General features: G+C 37.3%; 1 protein-coding gene across 1 annotated transcript; it reads right to left on the minus strand.

The window, feature by feature from the left end:
* Positions 1-1,956: 1,956 nt before the first annotated feature.
* On the minus strand, positions 1,957-20,535 carry LOC128134238 (uncharacterized). Its single transcript, XM_052771748.1, has 2 exons — positions 20,089-20,535; positions 1,957-2,055 (listed from the first exon to the last, which is right to left on the minus strand). Exons 1-2 carry the CDS (start codon positions 20,533-20,535, stop codon positions 1,957-1,959), a joined length of 546 nt encoding a protein of 181 aa, XP_052627708.1.
* Positions 20,536-25,456: the final 4,921 nt, after the last annotated feature.

Genomic DNA, 25,456 nt, shown 5'->3' on the forward strand with positions numbered 1-25,456 from the left:
ATTGGTTGTTAATTTATACTTATTTTGCATTCCGAGATGAACCCCTAGAAGAAATTATGAGTTTTGCTGGATGATCCGGCCAAAATCGAACTTGTGACTCGAGCAGTTCATACGACTCGCCAAGTCTGTTCATGGACTCGATGAGTCGGCTCTTGAGGCAGTCCTAAAAATTTAATTTTAACATTTTCATGTTCTCTAGTTTGTATGTGTTTGCTATTGTGCAGAAAATGTTTTCAAGAGGTGGACAAAGTTCTAGGGGTAACCAAGGTGACCATTCTTGGTTAAATTTTCCAAGAATTGAGTCGGAATCTACAATGAAAAGATGGAAGAAGAAGCTGGTTGAAATGAAGAAAAAGGAGGTTTGTGTCCCAAATGCAATTGATTGGGAATGGCTGGGGAGAGTCCGTTATGAAGAGGAGTTGGCCCCGTACCTTGTCAAAGTATACATGCATGATGGGGTGACTATTACATGTGATGGCTGGAGTCAGATTTTCCGCATTCAAGAGCCGGTGTTCATGGAGCTATGTTGAGAGTTTTTCTCAACTATCAGTTTCCGCGGAGGGGGCGACTACTATAACCCGGGAGTGGTTACTTTTTGTCTTGGTGGTGAATTCCGCCAGTGTAGTATGGTGGAACTAGGTTGCAGACTTGGTATTTATGACCAACAATTGGTCACCATTACAGATTTTGGCTCCTTTCTTGAGCAATGTCACAAGGAGTTCCTGGAAGGTTTTGTTGGTTCCACTTGGTGGAATACCATTGCTAACTAGGTTTAAATCCCAAAATCCGCTCAAGAGGGTAGTATTAGATCACCCACCCATAGACTGATTCACCGCCTTATTGCAAATACAATAAACATGCGGAAAGATGATGAAAAGGTTCCTAACCTTGATGTTTTCTACTTGTGGAGTATCATTACTCCAAACATTTTCTACAATCTTCCTTACTACATGGCATCTTACTTAGCTTACGGGGCGGTGAAGGATCACAAAACTTCCAAGATATATGGCGGGATGTTTGTGACCCGCCTAGCCAAATCATATGGTTTGATAGAACGGGGAGCATGGAACTTGATGACAATGGTCCCGAACCCTCCCTTTAATCCTATTCTTTTTCGAAGGACTAGAATTATTGACGATTATGGAGGGGGCCACTATGCTATTCCGCATGATGATGTCGTGATCGTACCCGAGGAGCCGGGAAGGAGAGTGAGGCCAAGACGCGGGCAAGCACATCTCGATCCACCGGTTATTCCGGTGGAAGATGATATACCCCTGGAGTGGTTTAATGTTGAAGGAAGACAATATCAAGATGATTTGGGAAGAGGCATGGATTTTTCCAACTGGTCTTTCATCCAAATGTTTATCCACTTCAACATCCAACATGTGGACGAGGGCTAACTTCCTTATCTACCAACTTGGGAGGAGAGGATGAATGTACGCAGAAGTGATGCTAGTGGAAGTGGAGTTAGAGAGGAAGATGCGGAAGAAGACACGGAAGATGAAGATTGAATTTTTATCCTTTTATGTGTTTGGTTGTTTTAAAAAAATTTCTATTTGTTTGCTTGGTGTGTATAAACTTTTATGTAGGATTTGAATTATTTTGCTTGATTTCATATTTGTTTTGGTTCATTTCAGAGGTTGAATTAGGGAATACATGCAAAGGGTTTAGAGAATGAGAGAAAAAGGAAGAGAGTCAAGCGAGGGCAAAGTATTGAGTCTAAGTATCGAGTCCGGTTCTAGAGAGGTTAATGAGTGAATAATTACTGAAGAACAAAAGAATATATTTTTTAAGTATACCAAGTGTTGGATGTAGAGCAGAATTTGTTTTTGTGACCCAGCGATGGACTCGCCGAGTGCATTTACTAGACTCAACGAGTCCCTGTATAATTACACGAATTTTGACTTTTCGCGCTACACCTTGGCAAGTTGTCTTGCTGACTCGACGAGTCGTTCATCATTGCACCTCTATAAGTTGTTGGTTTGATGCTATTTTGTACACTGTTGGATTGCATTTTCTTGGAGATGAATTCTTGAAGATTTCTGAGAATCTTTCCTGCATATTTGGAGCAAACCACACGAGAATTGACACCCGAGACATGGATGAGCTGTTCCCATGTCTAAAGTCGATTGAAGATGGAGCTAAATTGAAGAATATCAACCTCGCGACTACTATCCAAGGGGAGTTTGTTCCAATTCTCTCTTTCCTTTTATGTTTTTTTATTATGCGTAATATGCAATGGGGACATTGCATAAATTAAGTGTGGGGTAGGGGGTTTGTTATGCTAGTTAAAATTCTAAAATTTTAAAATTTCTAGAGCTAAATTAGAAAATTCTGGTAAAAGCAATTAGGAATCATGCTAGTATTATGTTTGATGATTCTTTGCAGACCCAAATATTTAGTTGAGCCTATACACGTTCTAGTGCATTTGTGGCCCTCTTTATTCTAGTGAAATCATGGGACAAAAACACAACATCGCTTAGTTTGAGGGATGCAATACGTTTAGCATCGTGTACCAGAAATGTATCCAGGAAAATTATTATCTTTAACCAATAAGGGTTGAAGTTGAGTGCCCCTGCTTAAGCATGGAGGTTTTAAGTGAAAAAAAGTGAGTTACATGTGAAAAAAAAAGAAGAGAGAATTACAAGAAAAGTTGTAAGAATTTTGGAGCAATCAAAGTGAAGATCAAAAGATCAAAGTTCCGAAGATTCAAAAAGTTGAAGATACCAAAAATTAAAAAGGTGGTAAATTCAAAGAATTAATAATCAAATTATCAAAGAAGTGAAGAATTCCAATAGCCCCATAGTGGTATCGAAAAGTTGTAATTTTCTAGATTATGTATGCTTGGGTTGCTTGACCAAAAATACCTTGAGGTTAAGAATGTTTTCTACGAATGGATTCGGAGGGATGCATAAAATAAGAGTTGTTCAAAAGAAGTGGGTGATTGTTTATGAGGATTGTAAGTATTTAGAATTGAGGGGGTCTATAGGAAAAATTTTAGACACAAATGCATGCGTTGCGGTCTTGGCATAATGGTTGGGTTTGTTTAGTATTATCATATATAATATTAGTGTGCTAAAATTCTGTTTTGCTTGGGGGCAAGCAAAAGTCAAGTGTGAAGTATTTTGATATGTGCATATTTAGCTATGGATTTAGTATAAATTTTTATCATTATTCAGCTAATTATTTGCATTTTATGGACAAAAGATACTTAATAGTATTGGAATTATATTTGCAGTCCAAAAAATATGCTCGGAAGCTAAAGGAAGCAGGAGAAGCGATTGGAAGTTTGGGAATTGAAACAAGGAAGAAAAATGCCAAAAACAAGAAGGACTCGACGATTATGGACGGCTACTCGAAGAGTTGTGTCGAAGATTCGCGAAGCTCAGTAAGTCCTTTCCGTACACGAATTTTTAATGAGGGACTCGACGAGTCACCTCTATTTCTAGAATATTATAAATAGGGACTTGGAGATCGAGATGGGGGACTTCTCTGGAACCCTAGGAGGCAAAATTACAATTGAAGGTGCTGTTAGGTCGTGAGAAGCTGAGGAATCAAACCTACATTCAATCTTGAAGAGAATTAAGGCAACTTTAGTTTATTCTTAGTAATCTTTTGATTTGAATCATGTTTAAACTCTTTAATTTCGTTTTTGAGTTTGTGTTTACTGAAATTATGAACTAAACCCTTATTCTTATATTTAGGGTAGAGGATTTTGTGAACATGGATTGATTTTATGGTTAGGATTAATTTTAATGGTGATTATGTTTTGTTAAGCTTGTTAAAGAACCTTAGATGTTAATCATAACTATTCTTCTGTTAATAAATCAGTAATTAAGTTGTATGAACATCTCTTAGTTATTAATTTCATATGATTTATGTGACCACATAGTTGTATGTCTAGGAATAACGAACGTGAAACTAGAATTAAGTAGAAGATAGGTAAGTTAATGTGTGAGCTTGTATGACGAAACATCAGCAAAAGGTTAATTGAATGACCAACTTAATTAACCACTACAAGTCTTACTTAACCTGAATCAATATCTAGGAAATTCATTAATTTAAACAACTGGTCATTGCTTGAGTTAATCTATTTTCTAAGGATTAGTAATAACGAATGTGAATCTAATCTCCTTAATCGGTAACCAATGAAGAATTAATCCGAAACATTTACTATAAAATCGTCCATGGGATCAATTGAGTCGAACCTAAACAGAAGTCCTCTTAACTATTGAATTTAGTGGTTATTATTTGCTTAGCTACTAGTTAGTTAAATTGCGTGGTAGTTAGTCTATTTAAGTTTCTAGTCTTGTAAAACTAGAGAAAACCCTAATTCCATTACTTGATATTTTAGATAATATTAGTTATTAGTTTTAATTTTCCGTTCCCTGAGTTCGATACCCTACTTATTTAGCTACACCACAATTGATAGGTCCACTGCCTTTGTGTGTTAATTTTATAATTAAAAGTAGGTTGAAAACGAGTTGAGTTCACACACATCAACCTTCTCCCCAATTCCTTTCGATTATGACAATCCCCAGTCAACCTGGGATATATCAATTCCTAACTGACACGGAGACCTCCGTCTCACCCCTGGTTCGACAACCAGGCTCCCAAATACTCAAACAGTAAGGCTACCTAAGCCTAAGAACTCCTCTGCGCCATACTCCGACTAGTGAAAACTACACCCCCCTCGGCAGAACAGTGTTCACTCTTATTGGCTACCGAGTGCTATGGTCTCTCCCGTAGTCTTGCGATACTCTCTCACTGAGTAATGAATACCACGGCTTCTCGCAATATCACAACCCACTCCCACTGTTAAGTGAATGCTATGGCTCCCTGTAGTATCACAACACACTCTCTCTCTCTGATCAGTGAGTACTATGGCTCCCCGCAGTATCACGACACTCTCTTTTGTTGACTCACGGATGCTACGAATCTCTGTAGTCTTACAAAACTCTCTCACTCACTGACTCACCATGGGCTCACTCCATGGTTTTTCCTGATAATCCCAAGCGAATACTTCCACCCGGATCCACTTGCTTTCTTATCACCCCATGACCTCATCATCACATATCACCACACTGAGTTCACCAACTCATGCTCCATAGTTCAACATAGATAGGTGCTTACACTCACCCAACTTATGCACTACCACTCCTAATGAAAATTCTCGTAAGCCAGACACTTATCTCAACACAGGTACACCCTTAGACAGTCTTGCTCTAGGGACAATTAACTGATGGGTTCCCACTGGAATAATAGTCACTCGATACTCCACTTACAAATCAAATCTCATAATAATTCAAAATTTTAGGGCGTCATACTTAGATACCCCGTTATTCCATCACTAAAACTCACGATGTCCTGTCACGCACAGTGATCTTCCACTCCTACAACTCTGAACATCGAAATACTTCAACTCACGACTTGAAACACGGGGAATTGTCAACGACTGAAAACACCTTGACAATATCCGAAGCTCCACCCTATACTGATCACTACCCAAAGGAACTACTAATATCGACTCTAAAATTGGTCGACAAACCAAATGTTTCCCTCTTCTGGGGTATAGATTACAATCTATACCTATACCTGCAAATCTCAGCTATTGCACCCTGCCTCATCCACCAATAACCCAGGTCTCAAGTGTCCGCACCACAGATCTCCATAACCAGTTCCCTAACCGCACTTGAACGAATCGCTGATCTTCCCAATTGACTACCCAGTTCTCCCCCACTCAGGGTCTTAACCATCACCAATGGACATACCAATAATTTACTCCATAGGCTATTCCACCAGGTACATCACACTTGACTCATGGAACATACCACGTAAACACTCCATGATCCTCCTGATGGAAACCAAGCAACTCCAAATATCCCGAAACTCAGACAAAAACCTTAAAATCCTCCCAGTGTGACTGCTTCTAGACATCTCGAAATCTTAGACCGATATTCCTCCGGACACCTTAACTGTTCCGAAAATCCTGACCCACAGTCCGGAAATAATGCCCTATCACGCACCACGTCTCTGATTCCTCGACCCGACTCCCACCACATAAATCATCATCAAAGCATGGTACCTCATTCTCACAACCGATACACGACATAACAACGAGGGCCACCGCCCTGTTATATTCCTTTTAACCACCTGAAACTGCTGCTAAAATCATGTTACACTCATATATGCTACGAATCATGGTACCCAAACCATGTTATTTCCTTTCACTCTGCCACAAATCATGGTACTTGAACCATGTTATCTCTCTTCTGAATCTACTACTCAGAACCTCTAGAATTCTCCCTGTTTGAGTATGGGTCCTTTGCTTTCAGTAATACTGGCCCATACTACCTTCCATATCTACCCATACTTTCCAAACGGATCTTCCCAGATTTCCTAAGTAGTTGCTCCACTTTCCCGATCACCAATCCCGTTACACACGTTCGCCCTACCACGAACACTCTCCTCTATTAGCGTACTCATTTGAATAAGTCACTTTCCTAGGCTCTTCCTAGGTTCTCACACTTCTCCGCCATTAGCTGCTGAAGAATTTCTCATGATGCCAGCCACCTACCTCCTGCATATCGTCATATTCACTTAGTAGCTGGCTCCCATCATCAAGAATTCCACAAAGCACGAAGCAAGCAGCATTCGGGCATCGAATGACCTCTACCAGCACATAAAACTACTCTAGGTTACAACTCTATTTTCTCTACTCACGCTCAAGAGGTGTCACCGAACTCCAGTAACCCTACCCCACGCGGTTATCTAACTATTCTCTCAGTAGGCTCCTCCACTATTCATCTAGGTATCTCTCCTAGATACTCCTCTACTCCAAGCCCTCTCTCTTTAAAAGATTCATGTTGGATACTCTTACTCCGCACATACTCAAAGCACACCACAGATAGCAAAATTCATAGGCTAAGACATCACAAATCAGGCAACTCTAGCCCCAAGATATGAAATACCTAGCATATCTTCTAGCATGCATCGCTAATATCTCAATAATAACTCACAACAAAAACAAGTAAGGGTATTTTGGGAAATCACCGTTCGGGCTCTAGCTGATTGTACACACTACTCCTTCTCGTTTTTCCTCTTAAAAACTCTTGCTCGTTTTAGAAAATAATTTCCTTTGAAAATCTTTCTCAATTCCTCAGTTTGAGTTTAGATGTACCCGAAGGTGCATCCGAATCCCTCAAACCAAGACACTAATACCAACTTGTAACACCATAGCTTTTCAAACAAAATGTTCTTTTAAAAAACACATAATTCTCATGTCACGTTTCACGAAAACTGCATTTAATTTATTTACAAAACACAACTCTCTCTCTCTCTCTCTCTCTCTTTATATATATATATATATATATATATATATATATATATATATATATATATATATATATATATATATTATGATAATCCAGGATCCTCAAATCATAACTCCTTCTCTAGTGTGTACAATGGAGCTGGTGCCTTCCAGCGATTCTGAGAGAACCTGAAACAGATAACACATAAAACGTTAAGCACGAAGCTTAGTAAGCTCCCTAAAATACCACACACATATAATCAGCCACTCGAGGCTATAGCTTTGTAAGACCCTCTAGGCAAAGTGTCTTAGTGGAACCCTCCAGTTCCACAACTCTGATGGACCCTCCGGTCCTAACTCTGTGGACCCTCCGATCCTATCTCTGTAACTTTCAATACTACACAACATAAATCACAAAGAAATAATTCAGGATCTCATGATACACATATAAGCACATAAGACATCTCTATCACACAAAATACCACTCACGGTAAAGTATAGTGAGAAGACTCACCTCGGATGATGACCAACCCCTATAACGCTGCTGCTACGCACCGACCTCTAACTTTGAGCCAAAACCACAATTAACCCATTTAGAAACTAAGTCTAGACTCTCACTCATTAGGTCTAAAGGAAGACCACTAACCAGCCCATTAAAAGCCTAAAACCCATTGGGCCGACAAAGGCCCAATAATAAATGGGCTCACCTGAGGCCCACTCTCAAAACTAAATGGCAAGACCAACACAAGGGCCCAAGGCAAAATTATAATATTTCTCTGCTCATAGTCTCTAATTCACAAGCCCAAAGATTCAGGCCAAACCCTCACGACCCATGATAAAATCCAACCCAAACGCCTACAGTGAAGTTACGCGGGGCGTACCTCTCTTGGTACGCTCAGCGTACTTACGCATGCATGAAATTGATTAGGGACTCCAACCCAGTACACGGGGCGTACTGGAACTTACGCTGGGCGTACGTCCAGGTTTGCTTTAGTCCATTCTCTTGGTCTTAACCCGTTAAGACCTTAAGTCATTTCTCAGATCTGGACTCCCTATGATCTCTTACTCCGTAAAGTTAGTGACTCTAAGCCTTTGCATGGCTGATAAGGCGACAAACACATAAAACTCTCATTCTCATAACTCAAAATGCTCAAATCTCATGCATGAGTTGATTCTCACGTTCAAGACCACATTTTTATGGATCTTCACCGCTAGAAACACTTAAAAGGACATATATTGAGCTCTGGAGTGCAACAACTCATAAAGCCTCAAGCTTTGGGACCAAAAGCCCTAAAATGGACCATATCATGCACAACACAAAAAGGATGGGAAAGCTTTGATCTTTATACCTCCAAATGATGCTCCAACCATAGAAAAGCTTAGATCCAAAGCCTGGACTCCATCTCTATTCTCTTCCATGCTCCTTCTTCACTCCAAAAACTCCATGGTAACACTTATAAGCTCACAATGGTCACACACACAAGCTCAAGAAAGTGGATTAGGGTTTAGGGGGTTTATTGAATGAGGATGGTGGCCAGGAATCAGGCCATCTCATTCTTTATATAGGGACACTCCTATTAATTAGGGTTTTCTTTTGTTCCTAGTACGCCCAGCGTACTAGGTGGCTTAGCTTAAATGTCACGCGCATGAGTACGCTAAGCGTACACACACGTACGCCCAACGTACTCCGCTGCCTCGACATAACCCCGATTCCGACGAACCCCATACCCTCGGATAGGTGACGAGATGCCCTAAACTCCTAGCAACTCTCACAACCCCGAGACTCACTCATGCTCGGTTTGCAGCCCACGAACCCTAATCACAGACGATCAGAAACAAGATGTTATATATATATATATATATATATATATATATATATATATAATGTTCAAACGAAAAAAAATAATAATTATATTTAGAATATAAGGATGAATCTTACTACTCATTTTCTTAAATAAAAATATTAGAAATATTCTAGATTAATTAAATAAAAAGAAAAAAAATAAGCAATTCTGCTTATTAATAACACCACCACACCCACACCAACAACCCCACTCACTACCCTATCCTAACCCTATCACGACCTCCAAATTCACACAAACCCCCACCCCAAACATACCACCCTCATCCACACACTCCCATCCCATCGCTTGCCTCCTAAACCCCCTCCCCTATACCTTATACCATCCACCCATTCTTACCCAATTCAACCTACACCTATCCCTACATCCACGCCCAACTCCAACCCTACTCCTCATTTCTTCCTAACCCTACCCGACCCTACTTCACCCTCCGCTCACCTTTACTTAGGGGTGTTCGCGGGATGTTTTATAACATAAAAAAACGCACCATATATATAGTATTAGTGTATTAGAAACCGGAAACCACATACACAGTTTTAGTTTTTGGAAAACCGCAAACCACACCGCAAAAGCTAAAATCGCATTCTAATATATGGTTTTGTGTAGGCAGCTTGCATGGTATACATGCGATTTGTGAGGTTTAATAGGGTATTCAAATTTATAACTTTGATGGTAATCATTAAATTCAAACACTTTTTGATTTTATTAATCTGTAAAGTATGTTCTAGAAATGGTCCATGTGGTTTGATCAAATTTATAGTTTCAATCCATGAGTTTAAAATTTGATAGGTTATACCCCTATGGTTTTACAATATTGCACTTCAGGTCTTTGCTCTATACAAAAGACCAAATTACCTTTTCTTTTATTTTAACAAATTATATATATATATATATATATATATATATATATATATATATTATTGTTTCTTGATTTTTATTTTTATAGAATTAATACATATTAGTCATAATTTTTTTAAAGCAACTATCTAAATTATATAAAATCATATTATTATTATTTATTTATTACTTTGTTTATTTATTCTTGCTTTTGTGTATTAAAAATCTTTTAATATTTTTGATGTCTTATTTCAATATATTATTTAATGTTGTTTTTTTTTGAAGTTTTGTTCGTTTAAATTATATAATGACTCTTTTGACATTTTTCTTTTCGAATAAACAAATTAAAACTATAACCTAGATATCTATCTGTGTTCCAATACAATTATTTAACGTTTGTTTTTTTCTTTTTCATTTAACGAAAATTATATATATATATATATATATATATATATATATATATATATATATATATATATATATATATATATATATATATATAAAAAAAAGAAGAAGAAGCACTGACATATAAACGAATGATGTAAACGAAAATATATAAAGCTATAAAACCTCTTAAAAAAATAACACGTACAACCATAAAACCTATTAAAAATAAATAAATAAAATATTGACAAATAAGTGAATGATGTAAACAAAAAAAAATACCTAAATAACAACATTAAATAATTATATTGGACGATTTATAGCATCGTGGTTTATTATTTTGATTGGTTTATTCAAAACAATTGTAAAAAACATCATTATACGTTGTAAACAAACAAAACATAAACGTCAAAAAGATCATGGTTATTATTTTAATTTGTCTATTCAAGCAAAACGTAAAAGAAAATTATTTTATAATGCAAACGGACAAAAGGTTAAAAAAACAACATAAAATAATATATTCAAATAAAACGTCAAAAATATTAAAAAAAAAAATTAATCACCAAAATAAAGATTAATACATAAACCTAAAAATTAATAATAATATGATTTTATATAACTTAGAGATTTGATTTAAAAAAATAAAAATAACCCTATAAATAATCTATACTAATTCTATTAAATAAAGATAAAAAACTATAGTATATATATATATATATATATATATATATATATATATATATATATATATATATATATATATATATATATATATATTAATGTTGTAAGAAATGTTAATATCATAATAAAATATGATATTACGGTTATGAGATTAATGGGTTGGGCGGAAATTAGTTGGATACCATTATTTGCTAATTTGTTGAATCTTACAAAATTAAATATGTAGAATATTTTAACAAAGTTCGTAAATACCATTAGTATGATAACCAAATAGGTTAGTAAGATTAACACAACACTAATCATTCATCAAACAGTTTATGTTGAAATAGAACTTATCAAAATGTTAAAATTTTAGCATTTCTAATGTTTCCCTCAACTTCGTTGAGTATGCAAGGTTAATCGTTAGACGCCCTCTAGTCGTTCGAGTAGCGCTTAGGGATTAGTTGGAGATTAAGCGGGACCTAGTCGGGATTTTAACAACAGTGATATATATATATATATATATATATATATATATATATATATATATATATATATATATATATATATATATATATATATATATATATATATATATATATATAATAAAGTGAAAAGAAAAAAAAAAAAAGAAATGGTAATTTGATGTTTTTATATGGAACAAGAAATAATATTCACAAACCAAATGAATGTAACTTGTTAAATTATAAACTTAGGGAACAAAATTATGAATTCAACAAAAACACAGGGACCATTTCTATAATTTAGTCTTAATTGTAAACAATAAACGTCACATATTGTATGGCATATAGTTTAACTTTTGAGTTTTGGAATACGTAAATGTTGCTAATGCGTTTATTTGGCTTGTGAGTTTTAGAAATACAAAAATCCTATTGATTTGTTGTGATGTGTGGTTTAGAAATTGAGTATTATTGTCTTTTAAGTCTTTACAACATTTAATCACGATAATGAAATGTAGACTATAGTCTTTTAAGTGTGTAGATTAATCTCCACGATGAAAGAAATATGGACAATATGATTGTAATTTGGACTTTTGGGAGGTTTGGTAATATATATATATATATATATATATATATATATATATATATATATATATATATATATATATATATATATATATATATATATATATATATATATATATATAAAATCATGTGAGAACTATTTTCTTCGCTGAGTACTCATGAGGACATAATACTATATTGGAGATAAAAAAAAAATTAGAAAAAAAAAATTATATCATTAAATTTGAATTATGGATCATTTTCATGATCCACGGTTCATTTTTTATGATTCATGATTCAATTTTAAGGATCCAATTTTTTTTTTCAATTTATTTTTTCTCTCCAATATAATACTATGCTCGATTTTATAAGTTGTATTTTTTGAATTTTTTTTCAAAATTTTAAGGTGTCCTGATGAGTCGTGATCGGTATACCAGACCTTATATATATATATATATATATATATATATATATATATATATATATATATATATATATATATATATATATATATATATATATATATATATATATATATATATATAAATGCGATACGGTGTTGTTTGAACCGAGTTTTGTAATTATAGTATGCAAATTACACCACATAGTGTGGTTTGACAAAAGTACAAAGAATAAACCGCACCACGAAATTCTTTACCGCATTATGTGGTGCGGCTGGTCTTGCGGTTTATGCATACCCTTACCCTTACCTTAGTGTTACTTATTTTGCCATGATTATTTTGCGAGTTGGAGATTTTATGATCTTTGTTTTAACGGTAGGTGGTGAATTTGCTTCTCGGTGGGTAATGGCAGCAGGGTTGGTTATAAGGTTATATTAGCGGGTTTAGTTTAAGATTTGCTTATCAAGGGATTGCCCAGTTGGATTTTAATTCAAAAACTTGTTTAAAAAACATAAGACTCAACAACGAAAGACTTAGAAATTTCGGCTAACATAAAACCATTTTATATCCACAATGGATCTTCTTTCAAACTTTGGAAAGAATACAAACACCAAAGAAGAAGATGAAGTAATAACCTTTGTAGTTCTTTGGGTCCTCTTGGGAGGTTGGAAGTTGATGAAGAATGTGGATACCTTTGAGTCCTCTCTTAAAGCTAAAATAATACACATGAGTTCTTAACCAATTAAACACTCGTTTTATAATAGGAACTTGTCCCCAATGCCTTTTATGAACTATCTATGCTTTGGATTCAACAAATCAAAATGGTCATGCTTCTTTTATTCTTTCTTATAAAGATATAAAAGAAGACAAAAGTTTATAAATTTTATAAGCTTCTTTTATAAAATATAAACTTTGGCTTTTAGCTAAAAGACAAAAGTCTTTCTAGTCTAAAATAACATACATGACTTAATAAATCATACCATATGATATATTATGTTACTAGCTAATGAAAAATTATAATTTCCAAGAAATAAAATATTTTCAATTAATTATAAGAGTTTATTGAGTATTTATTCAAATCAATTTCTAATAAATAATCAATTGTATCAAGTTGATATTAGTGTGATCCATTAGTATCATATGTTAATTAACAATATCAATTTAATGTGATTCTTGAGCATACTAGATCTTTCAATCTCCCACATTCACAAGACTCGTATTAGACTGATATAGACAGTGGTGAACGTCTAGCGAAATTTCACTGCCCCATCAAGATAGAACTTTTGTGCCATTCTATCAATACCTAATTCCCAAAAAGCTCAACGCTATAATTGGTGTATAAGGTAATTTTATCATTTATCCCTTTGTTACAAACATCATGTTGAACAGGAGTTAAGAATCGCTATCAATCTCATTGGGTGTTCAACTTTTGGTTAGGCGCCTTAGATGTCTAACTCTCAACACATAAGATGAACAAATCACATCTTGACTACATAAGCCTCTTGCATAGTTCACATCATACCAGGAAATGGGTTTTATAACTGCCCGGTTAAGGACTACTATTTGACCATATCAAATCACAACACATCCTTTACTTAAGTCCCACTATGTATCTCACGTGTTAAGGATACAAAGTTAATACCTTTTAATCAAGTGTCACTCATGATTGCGATCCCTGATATGATCTTGATGCGGGTCAGTTCAATGCTAGTTCTCTAACAAGAACCTATGAAACTTGATTACAACATATTGCTTACCTTCATCAGATGAAAGTCAACCAATCCATTTCATATTAATCTTACTTCATAATTTCTCCCACAATTATAACCGACAATGAACTTTTAGAATTATAAGATTATTCATGGATTAAACATGTTAAAATAAAAGACAAGTATTGATGTTATGATCATATCCCAGTATATCAAAACATATATAATAGTTGTTTTCACAATGTTCCAATATCCGAATACTAAATCCAAATCAAAATCCATCTTAACTTGTGTGAATTTTACGAATAATATTATTTCCATATTTGACTTCGCTCTAGGTATAGTTCAATATCATGGAGTATATCATTAATGTTATTTTGTGATATAGAGTCTCTTAGCTCGATTAAGTATACTCTCAAAGTCATAAAAAATTATATGTGATCCTTGAATTGCAGAAATCAACATAGTTTTTCAATGAACCCATTCATCCAATAATATTTGATTTCAACTTTCAAAGTAGTGTATTCTTATTTTGTAGTAGATTATATCATTTTTTTTGCTTGGACCTCATTCCAACTAAACTTACTCTTTATCCCACATTGAATTCATAATCTAATTATAATTCATATATATATATATATATATATATATATATATATATATATATATATATATATATATATATTAGAAATTAGAATCATATGTAGCTCTTTACATGAAGATTTTATTCTAAACTAATTATATCTTATATATTCTTTTAGTTCTTCTAATGTACTCTCAGAATATTTCTATAGTCATCTAGTAACTTAACTATGTATCGAATTGGTATCATATGATATGCTCATCACATGATCATATACCAGTTCTTATACATGATATGACATAAATGATGGATTCACTTGTCAAGAAAATCAAATATAAATCATTTCTGTTAGGTTGCTTTTGAGGCTAACTCAATTTTAGTGCTAGATGAAAATGCTAAGGTTCCTCCATGTAACGTCTAATATTCTAGGCATCTGCTGTTGACCCTTGATTTATGAATTGCTTGCAAGATGGGTCCCTGATGGCAATTTCGTGATTTTTTGGTGCAACTTGTGTACGCTGGGGGTACACTTTGGTGCCTTGGGCGTACCAAGACCCGTGCCAGTACGTTACACGTACGCTAGTACACAAGGAAAACATAGTTTAGACCAAAACCCTAATATTTAGGGTTTTTTTTCACTATTTAAGCACCATTATAGCCCCAAGACCTTTCCTTTTATCAACGTCCATCACAAGATCGACCCTTCTTGCAAAACTTAGCCGATTTTGAGCATTTTGAGCATTTAGAGTGAGTTGTGAGATTTCTTGTCCATGAAGAAGGATCTTCAAGGAGTAGGCTTTGCTCTCAAGACTTTAGATCCATCATCTTCTCTTCATTTTGTACCATTTTGAGGTATAAAGCTCCAACCTTGGTTTATTTTGTTCTATATCTTGGTTAAGCTTAGATTTTCTCCTCTTTTGTCCCAATATATAGGTCTTTATGAGTATGAGGTATTCCAAAGACTTTAAGACGTCCTTTTAGACATTTCATGCTATTTTAAGTCGTAAAAATGCAATCTTGTATCTTGGTTTGTCCCCATGCAAGAGTTATGGTGTAGGAAAGGTTTAAGTAAGTTAGGTTTTTAGTGTTGGGCTTCTTGTAGCCATGCGAAGGCATAAAGTTTGCAACTTTATGGCCTTAGGGGTCTTATTAATCTTAGCTCTAAAATTTAGACGTAGGGTCATAAGGCATTAATACTTTATTATGAGTTTTTCTATAGGGCGCTACATGGGACATAATTCCTAATACGTTGCGCATATTGTACCTCAGCCGCAGATCTGTTCCCGTATCAGTCGAGTACGCAGGCGTACCAGTTTGTACACAGGGCATACGACCTAGTGTTATTGGTCATTTTGGGCCTTGAATCGTTGGGATCTGATTGTTGGGCTTGGACCATAGACTTTCATGGCATTGGGTCACTTCCAAAATTGGGCCCATGTTGGACTTTAGATGATCTTTAGGATTGGGCGTAGGATTTTGTTTGGGATTAAATGAAAAGGATAAATTGGCCCTTTTAGCTTAGATATTTGACAAATAAAGTAGAGTTTCAGCTATGGGTAATTTCCTATTTAATAATCAGATATTTATTTGTTTGGTCAAAGAGGGGATTTTTCCAGTCCAGCAGCCCGAGCATTTATCTAGTTTTTTTTAGCAGTTAAGGTGAGTTTCCTTACTAGATCCATGGGTTGAAGTCACCAATGTCGATCCATTACTTTGTTGTGTAGAATGGTTGATGCCTTGTGATAAGTATATGATATACCAAGATCTAGACCCTAGAATTTGTATGAAAGTGTAAGATCCCAAAATTCATGACCGAAAATTTCATTTTTCATTAAGTAATTATAAAACCAATAGTCTAAAAACAACCATATTATTATTCCATAGCAAAACCATATGTCAATAATCAAAACATGTCATAACAAAACAACATCAGAGTATAACTCCCAAATATCTCATGTGCGGAAAACGTAGTGTGATGCGCTGCGATCATGCCGACTCCTTTACTTTCAAAGAAGAAGTACCTGAAACCAAAATTGAAAGCTATAAGCACGAAGCTTAGTGAGTTCCCCCCATCATACCACATACCATACAGTAAACATACTGCCTAGCATATCTAGCTGCTGGCCTACCCCTTCGGTCTCTTTCAAATTGTAACTACCTAGCATATCCGAGTGCTGGCCTACCCCTTCGGTCTCTTTCAACCGGTAACCACCAAGCATATCAGGGTGCTGGCCTACCCCTTCAGTCTCTTTCAACCAGTAACCGCCTACCATATTTGGGTGCTGGCCTACCCCTTTGGTCTCTTTCAACCGGTTACAGGGACTATTTCACACCTACCACTACCACATAATATCCTAGCATATAAACACATAAATCACATACTGCCTAACATATCTGGGTGTTGGCCTACCTCTTCGGTCTTTATGACCGATTACTAGGATTATTTCACCCCTACCATTACCACATAATAACATAGCATAACAACACATAAATATCAATAGATAGTGGCATACCAGAAAATTATCACAAATACAAGAATTTCTACTTAAAAAAAACTACTAGTGAGCTGGCATTGGTGTCTTTGACCCACTTGTACAGGGAGGTAACTCACCTCGAATACTGGAATGTAGCTGAAAAATCATCGGCTCCGAATATCAACCCAACTCAAGCTCCTAAACATAAAAGATTTCCTTTAAGTACCCTTTTGTACTCATAACCCCTTACGGGTCAACTTTGGTCAAATTCAAAGTCAAAGTCAACACCCAGGTCAAAGTCAAATTCAATATTCCGAGTTGACACAACTCGCCGAGTTACTCTTCAACTCGTCGAGTTAATCTTCCGGAAGATCCAACCTATATGCCACCTTGCCCACCCGGGATATAACCCTGAAAGGTTCGATATACTTGGGGCCCAACTTTCCCTGTTTTCTGAAGCGGATGACACCCTTCCAAGGTGACACCTTTAGAAGGACCATATCCCTGACCTGAAACTCCAGGTCCGATCGACGCCTGTCAATGTAATTCTTCTGCCGACTCTAGGCCGTCTGGAGTCTACTCCAGATCTATTGGATCTTCTCTGTCGTCTTGAGTACCACTTCGGTACACCCCATGACCCTCTGTCCTACCTCACCCCAAAATATCGGCGTCCTGAACTTCCTCCCATAAAGCATCTCAAAGGGAGGCCGATCAAATGCGGACATGGTAGGTATTGTTATAAGAGAACTTTGCCAATGGAAGGTAGTTATCCCAACTACCACCAAAGTCTAGGATGCATGCCCGCAACATATCCTCCAAAGTCTAAATGGTCCGCTTGCTCTGACCATCCGTCTGCGGGTGGAAGGCCATGCTAAATTGCAGACGAGTGCCCAACTCATCATGAAACTTCTTCCATAATCTGGAGGTGAACCGCACATCCCTGTTAGAAATCACCGAAACCAACACCCCATGCCGAGCTACTACCTCCCTGATGTAGGTGTTTTCTAGCTTCTCGGCCGAAATACTCTCCTGGATCAGTATGAAATGTGCACTCTTGGTCAATCGATCCATGATGACCTAAATACAATCTACTCCACAAGAGGTCATGGGAAGCTTTGTGATGAAATACATAGTGATGTCTTCCCATTTCCATATGAGAATCTCCAATAGCTATGTCTTTCTATGAGGTCACTGATGCTCGGCCTTGACTTTCCTGCAAGTTAAGCACCGCTAGACATACCAAGCTATGTCCGGCTTCATGCAGGCCACCAATAGTCAGGGCGAAGATCCCGATACATCTTCGTTGCCTCGGGGTGAATGGAGAATCTTGACTTGTGTGCCTCCTCCATATGAACCTGGAACACACCACCCCAGTAAAGAACCCAGACCCTAAGATGCAGGGTCAACAATCCACGACTGCCAAAGTCGAATGAAGCTACATGCCCTATGATCCTCTCACACTTTCGACTCTCCTCCTTCATACCCTCGACATGAGCCTCCCGAATCCTCTATAACAATGGAGTAATCATTATCATCCTCAGGTAAAGATCCTGAATTAGAGCCACGACCACCTTACGGCTCAGAGCATCTGCCACTATATTGTCCTTTCCCCGGTGATAAAGGATCTCATAGTCGTAATCCTTCCCCACATCCAACCAATGTCGCTGTCTCATGTTCGGTTTTGGCTGATCCATCAAGTACCTCAGGCTCTTGTGCTCCGTGTAGATAGTACAATGGATCCCATAGAGGTAGTGTTGCCAAATCTTGAGGACAAAAACAGCTGCCCCCAACTCCAGGTTGTGTGTCGGGTAATTCGTCTCGTGAGGCTTCATCTGCCTCAAGGCGTAAGCGATGGCGCACTCTCTCTGCATTAATACTGCGCCTAAGCCTGTCATAGAAGCATCACAAAAGACTACGAAACCCACAAGGCCCTCTGGAAGATTCAATATCGACACCTCACACAAATTCTGCCTCAAAGTCTCGAAAGTCGCATGCTGCTCAGGCCCCCAGCGGAATGTCACCGACTTCTTGTCTAGTCAGGTCAGTGGAACAACAATCTTGGAGAAATTCAAGATGAATCTCCGATAATAACCTGCCAGACCAAGAAAACTCCGAAGCTCGGATGGAGACCTCGAAACCTCCCTTCTCATCACGGCCTCTACCTTTTCCGATCGACCAATATACAGTTCTAGTTGACGAGGTGCCCCAGAAACTGCACCTCGCACAACCAAAACTTGCACTTGGAGAACTTTGCGGAAAGTCTCTCCCTCCTCAGTGTCTCCAACACCTCCCTCAGGCGCTCTTCTTGTTGCTCTTGAGTGTTGGAATACACCAAGATGTCATCGATAAAAACTATCACAGACCGACCCAACATTGGTCTGCACACGCGGTTCATGAGATCCATGAATGAGGTAGGAGCATTGGTGAGCGTAAACGGCATCACCATGAACTCATAGTGACCATAGCGAGTATGAAAGGCTGTCTTCTGCACATCGGCATCCCTGACTCGCAACTGGTGGTAACCCGATCGCAGATCAATCTTGGAGAACCAAGATGCACCCTATAGCTGGTAAAATAAGTCATCAATCCTCGGGAGGAGTAACGGTTCTTCACTGTTACATTATTCAACTCCCGGTAATCTATATACATCCGATATGAACCGTCCTTATTCCTCATAAACAGGATCGGGACTCCCCATGGCGAACTGCTCGGCCTGATAAATTCCTTGTCTAACAGCTCCTGCAACTATGTAAACAACTCCCGCATCTCGGGAGGAGCCAATCGATATGGTGCCTTGGCTATCGGAGCGGCACCAGGAACTAGGTCAATCCTAAACTCTACCTGCCTCTCCGGAGGTATCCCAAGAAAATCCTCCAGGAAATCGTCTGGATACTCCCGCACAACTGGCACATCATCCATGGCTGCCTTACCCTTCTCCCGGGTATCCATAACATAGGCGAAAAAACCTGAACATCCCTTATGAAGGTAACGTCTGGCTCTCACTGCAGAACACATGACCGGTTCACGTTGTGGTCTCTCACCCTGAATCACTAGCTTTCCCCCACTTGGGGTCCTAACTCGAACCAACTGCTGCGCACAATCGATCACTGCCCCATTAAGGCTCAACCAATCGATGCCTATGATAACCTTGTTCCCACGCAAAGGAATGGGAACCAAATCCACGAGATAATACTCATCATACATCCTCAAGACACAATCTCTATAAATCTTTGATGCCCGAACGGATTGATCGTCTGCAATCTCGAACTCCAAAGGACAATCTAACATATTCGTAGACTCGGAAAACCTCTTGCTGAGTGCAAGAGATACGAATGATCGGGTAGCCCTCGATTCGAATAATGCCAGCACATGAATACCGTTCACATGGAACGATCCTATAACATAATACATGGACTATAAATAAAAAAACTGACATGAAATAAAAATTATGGAGATTAAAACATACCCATCACCATATATGGTGTAACACGTGCTTCCTTGGTGGTCAGCTGGAAAGCTCGGCTCCTCACCACATGAGCATCTGACTTGCCCTAGCAGTCATCTGTGATCCGTAGGGTTGCTAGGGCTGGTGCCAACACTGGCGCACCTGATACCAATCTCGGGCGGTTGGCCTTTTGATGGCCTTGCTGATTGTTGTGAAAACAAAGCATGTTTGATGTCTGAATGGTGGGGGTAGGGCAATACAATCCCTTCTAAAGTGCCCCAACTTGCCGCACTTATAGCAACTCGATCCCCCAACTCTGCAAACTCCCTCATGCATCTTGCCGCATTTCCCATCGTGGCTCTGGTCCTGATGGCCCTACGACCTCGAGTTGAATCCCTTGGGTTTCTTCACCAAAACCCAATCGTCTGCCCAGTCTCTGACTTCCTCTTCTTGATGTGCTATATATCAATCTCCCTCTCTCTTAGGGATGTCAACGGGGGCAAATGGGACGGGGACTGCATCCCCCACCCCTGCCCCCCCGCCCCCCCCCCCCCCGCCCCCGTTTCCCAGCCCCCAAAAAACAACACAATAAATTCAAAGTTACAAACCAAAAAAATTCAAAGCAACATGATCGATTACGGTAAAGTTCCAAAAAAACCACAATATATTCAAATCTATCATCTGATTAAAGTTCCAGAAAAGCACAACAAATTCAAAGTTACAAACCAAAGAAATGCACGATAAATTCAAAGAAACATTAATGCTTACTATAACACAAAATCATTCTACTTTCCATCTTTCTCTTCATCTTCATCAAGAATTAAGTCATCACCACCATCCACAAGACTACCTATAAAAATATTATAGTAAGCAACAGTTAGTATGGAAATGACAAACAAATAACAAATAAAAAAATGCATAGCTTTTTTCCCACCAGATAACCAATTTTGGGTACATATTATAGCTTCAATTGTTTTCGGAAGAAGTTTACTACGATGTGGACCAACAATTCTACCACTAGTAGAAAAGGAAGACTCCAAAGCAATAGTAGAGATGGGAATAGCCAATCTGTCTAATGCAATCACACTCAAAGTAGGATATTTAATAGTATTTAGTTTCCACCAAGCTAAAATATCAAAATCATGACTCCCTGGTAAAGTGTTTTCTTCTAAATACACTTCTAACTCTGTTTTCCCACAAACAACACTACGAGAAGAGTTCCATGAAAAAAAGCATCTAATGATTCTATCTCAACTCTAGGAGTTGCATTTATAGTAGAAGTGGGGACACTATCATCATTGCTTGTTGGGCTCACACATCTTGAATCATATTTTTGATATATACCCTCACAAATTGCTTTAACATTCAATATATGAAATTTTGCTTTATCATCGCCATAGATAAAAGGGAAAAAGTACTCGAAGATTTTCATCTTAAACCTAGGATCCAAGACGGTAGCCATAGACATCACCCCATAACTTTCTTCCCAATACTTATCAAATTTTGTGACCATACTTGATGCCATTGTACTAACTTCAATGAACATGGAGTCATCCCATTTCTTTAAAGCTAACTTTATTTCACAAATTTTAGGGAAAAAATGTTAGTGGTAGGATACTTTGTTCCCGAAAACAATTCTGTGACACTATAAAAGATCTTCAGTCTGTCACAAAGTTCACTAGCCAATTCCCAATCACTTTCATCAGGTGAACTCTTATAGTGGGGATCACAGGTTTTTAACCTAAAGAAGACTTTTTTGTATTTCACGGCAGTAGCAAGCATCAAGTATGTAGAATTCCAACGAGTTTTGTAGTCAAGGGCTATTTTTTTTTTCACAAATAACACCATAATGTTTTGCATTCTGTTCAAATGTCTCCATTCTTTTTGGTGTTGCTGTCCAAAAAGAAACACTCTCACGGACTTTCTCAATCCCCTTAAAGGAATCCAACCCACTTCTCACAATTAAGTTCAAAATGTGCGCTGCACATCGCATATGAAATATCTCTCGACCTAAAATCAACCTATCAGAAGGCATTTTTTCTGTTATCAGTTCAATCATGCAATCATTTGTTGAACAGTTATCAACGGTTAAAGTTGATAATTTTCTATCTAAGTTCCACTCCATCAAACAATCTAACAACACACCCGTTAGCTTCGTTGCAGTATGAGGACAAGGCACATATATAAACCTACCAATCAATAAATTAGATTGAATTTAATATAATGAAAACATAGTATTATATTAAGCATATATCTATATATTAATAAATACCTCAAAATTCGGGTTTGCAATTTCCATGAATCATCAATGAAATGAGATGTCACAGTCATGTATCCATTTCTTTGGTTGTTGCAAGTCCACATATCAGTAGTTATTGCAATACGACCTTGAATACTCCCTAAGAATTGCATTAGCTTTTCCTTTTCCTCATCATACAATTTCAAGACATCACTCCTAGCCGTGTTTCTAGTAATAGACTTAAATAACGGTTGAAGGCCTTGATAAAAACTCTAAAGCCTTCATGTTCAACAATACGAAGTGGGTAGTCATGCTGCGCTATCATCCTAGCAAGATCCATTCGTGAATCCTCATAATTAAAACAATAGGTTGCTAAAACTGATCCCCCACTTTCATCCGTCTTAGACTTTTTTCCAACTAAATGACTTTGAAAATCATCAATTTTTGTTTTTGAGATTTCCCTGCTTTACATGAGTTTTGGTGACCCAATAAACCTTTTGTTCCAGTGTTGCTGTTGTATGTTAATGCCTTATTGCAATGAATGCAAATCGCCTTTTGAGTCCCTTTAATGTTTTTTAGTTCGTAATGAGCCCATACCGGAGATCTTAGGGTTTTTATTTATTTTTTATTTTTTTTATCATTCTCCGCAGCCTGATCAGTAGCATTGGCGGTGTCATGAACCGTATTTGATTCATGTGGCTGAGTTTGATCAGTAGAAGTCATGATATTTGAAGCCTGGAATTGATTTCACAACATCACAAAACATTAACAATTTTTACAATTCAAATCAAATTACAATTTTTGTGTTAGTGATATCAATTATTTGCTATATATATATATATATATATATATATATATATATATATATATATATATATATATATATATCCTAAGTTTGTATGGAATGCAAATCAGTTTTTGGAAATTAACTAAATAAAATGTTATAGTTTTCAACTTTTCAAAGGACAAATGAAGATTTCAAGCTAACATCAAGGGATTATGTAAGTAAAAGCTCAATTAAAAGGTTAAGGAAAGCAAAAAAATTGTGAACCTAATGGAGCTGCAGATAAACAAACTTTTCAAATTAATTCTATTCATAATTTAAAGTCATCGGCTTCAGCCTTCAATTGCTATTGCTTCTAGAAGTTCAATTCTACATGCGTTCACTCTTTTTAGTTCTTTATGATCAATAATTTAATTTAATAAAAAGCATGATTATAACACACTAATATTAATATATCGATCAGTGAACATATGTTTATGATCAATATACAAACAACTTATTAAATAAAGATAAGAAGATGTTATGCTAATCTGTCTAATCAGTTCTAGTATCAAGATCATCATAAAATGTTATAGATGACTAAGACAAGTACTTGACCGGCTGACCGTGTGTTGCTGATGAACAGATGAAGGGGGATGAAGGAGACGGACGATGTACTCTGTAGTGCTGACGACGTGAACAAATTGAAGCAACGATTGGACGTGAGAAGCGACGTTAGCAGTGGGAAGTCGAGAACTTGGAAGGAATCTGAATCGTCATTACTTCTTAGTCCTTATAACTCCTTAAGAGTTACGACGAACCTTAATCACCTTATGTCAAAACTGAAAAGATGCAGTCGGAATTAACCCTACACAGCTAGGGTACACGGATACAATCATAATTCATACAACTCAAGTTTAATAACTCAAAATCTCAAATACTATTTAGAAAACAAGGATTAGTTATATCTATATAATCAATACACATAATAATATAAATATATATAACTTGTTAACGGGGTCCCCGTGGGGGTTTCGGGACGGGACTGCCCTTCCCCGCCCTCGCCCCCGAAATTAAAATGGGGGTTAACTTTGTCCCCGCCCCCGCCCCCGCCCCCGCCCCTGCCCCCGATTTTTTTAAACAACTACCCCTCATACGGGACTGGGGCCCCACGGGACTTTTTGACATCCTTACTCTGTCTTGCGCCCTAGCTATCATATCATCCAAAGTTGGGCATGCCGAATAGCTGACATATTTCCAGATGTTAGCTCTCAACATATCATGGTACCATATTTTCTTCATCTCCTCATCACCCGCGTACTGGGGCACCGACAAGGCCCTCTCCCTGAACTTGGTGGTAATCTCCGCCACCGTCTGAGTAGTCTGTCTCATATCCAAAAACTCACTGGCCAAGTGCTAAACCTTCACAGCTAGCGTAAAATCTGCCTGAAATCTAGACACAAAATCCGACCAGATAATGACCTCAATGGCTGGGGCTCCCAAAGTATCAACGACTGCCTCCCACCGGTCTTTACCTCACTCCCTCAAACACCTGACAACAAATATGACCTTCGACCCCTCAAGGCAGAAGTTTGTCACCGGTGCAGACTCAATATCTGCAATCCATCGCGTAGCGACAACAAAGTCTTTCTGTTTGATTAGGTGTCTTAGCCCATAACTATAATTAGTATGTACTTGACCCGATAGTAGCATGGTCCATGTGGGTTACAATCACCGGAGAAATTTGATAGGAAAGATATTT

This window comes from Lactuca sativa, chromosome 5 (genome assembly GCF_002870075.4).
Source record: "Lactuca sativa cultivar Salinas chromosome 5, Lsat_Salinas_v11, whole genome shotgun sequence".
Taxonomy (NCBI): domain Eukaryota; kingdom Viridiplantae; phylum Streptophyta; class Magnoliopsida; order Asterales; family Asteraceae; genus Lactuca; species Lactuca sativa.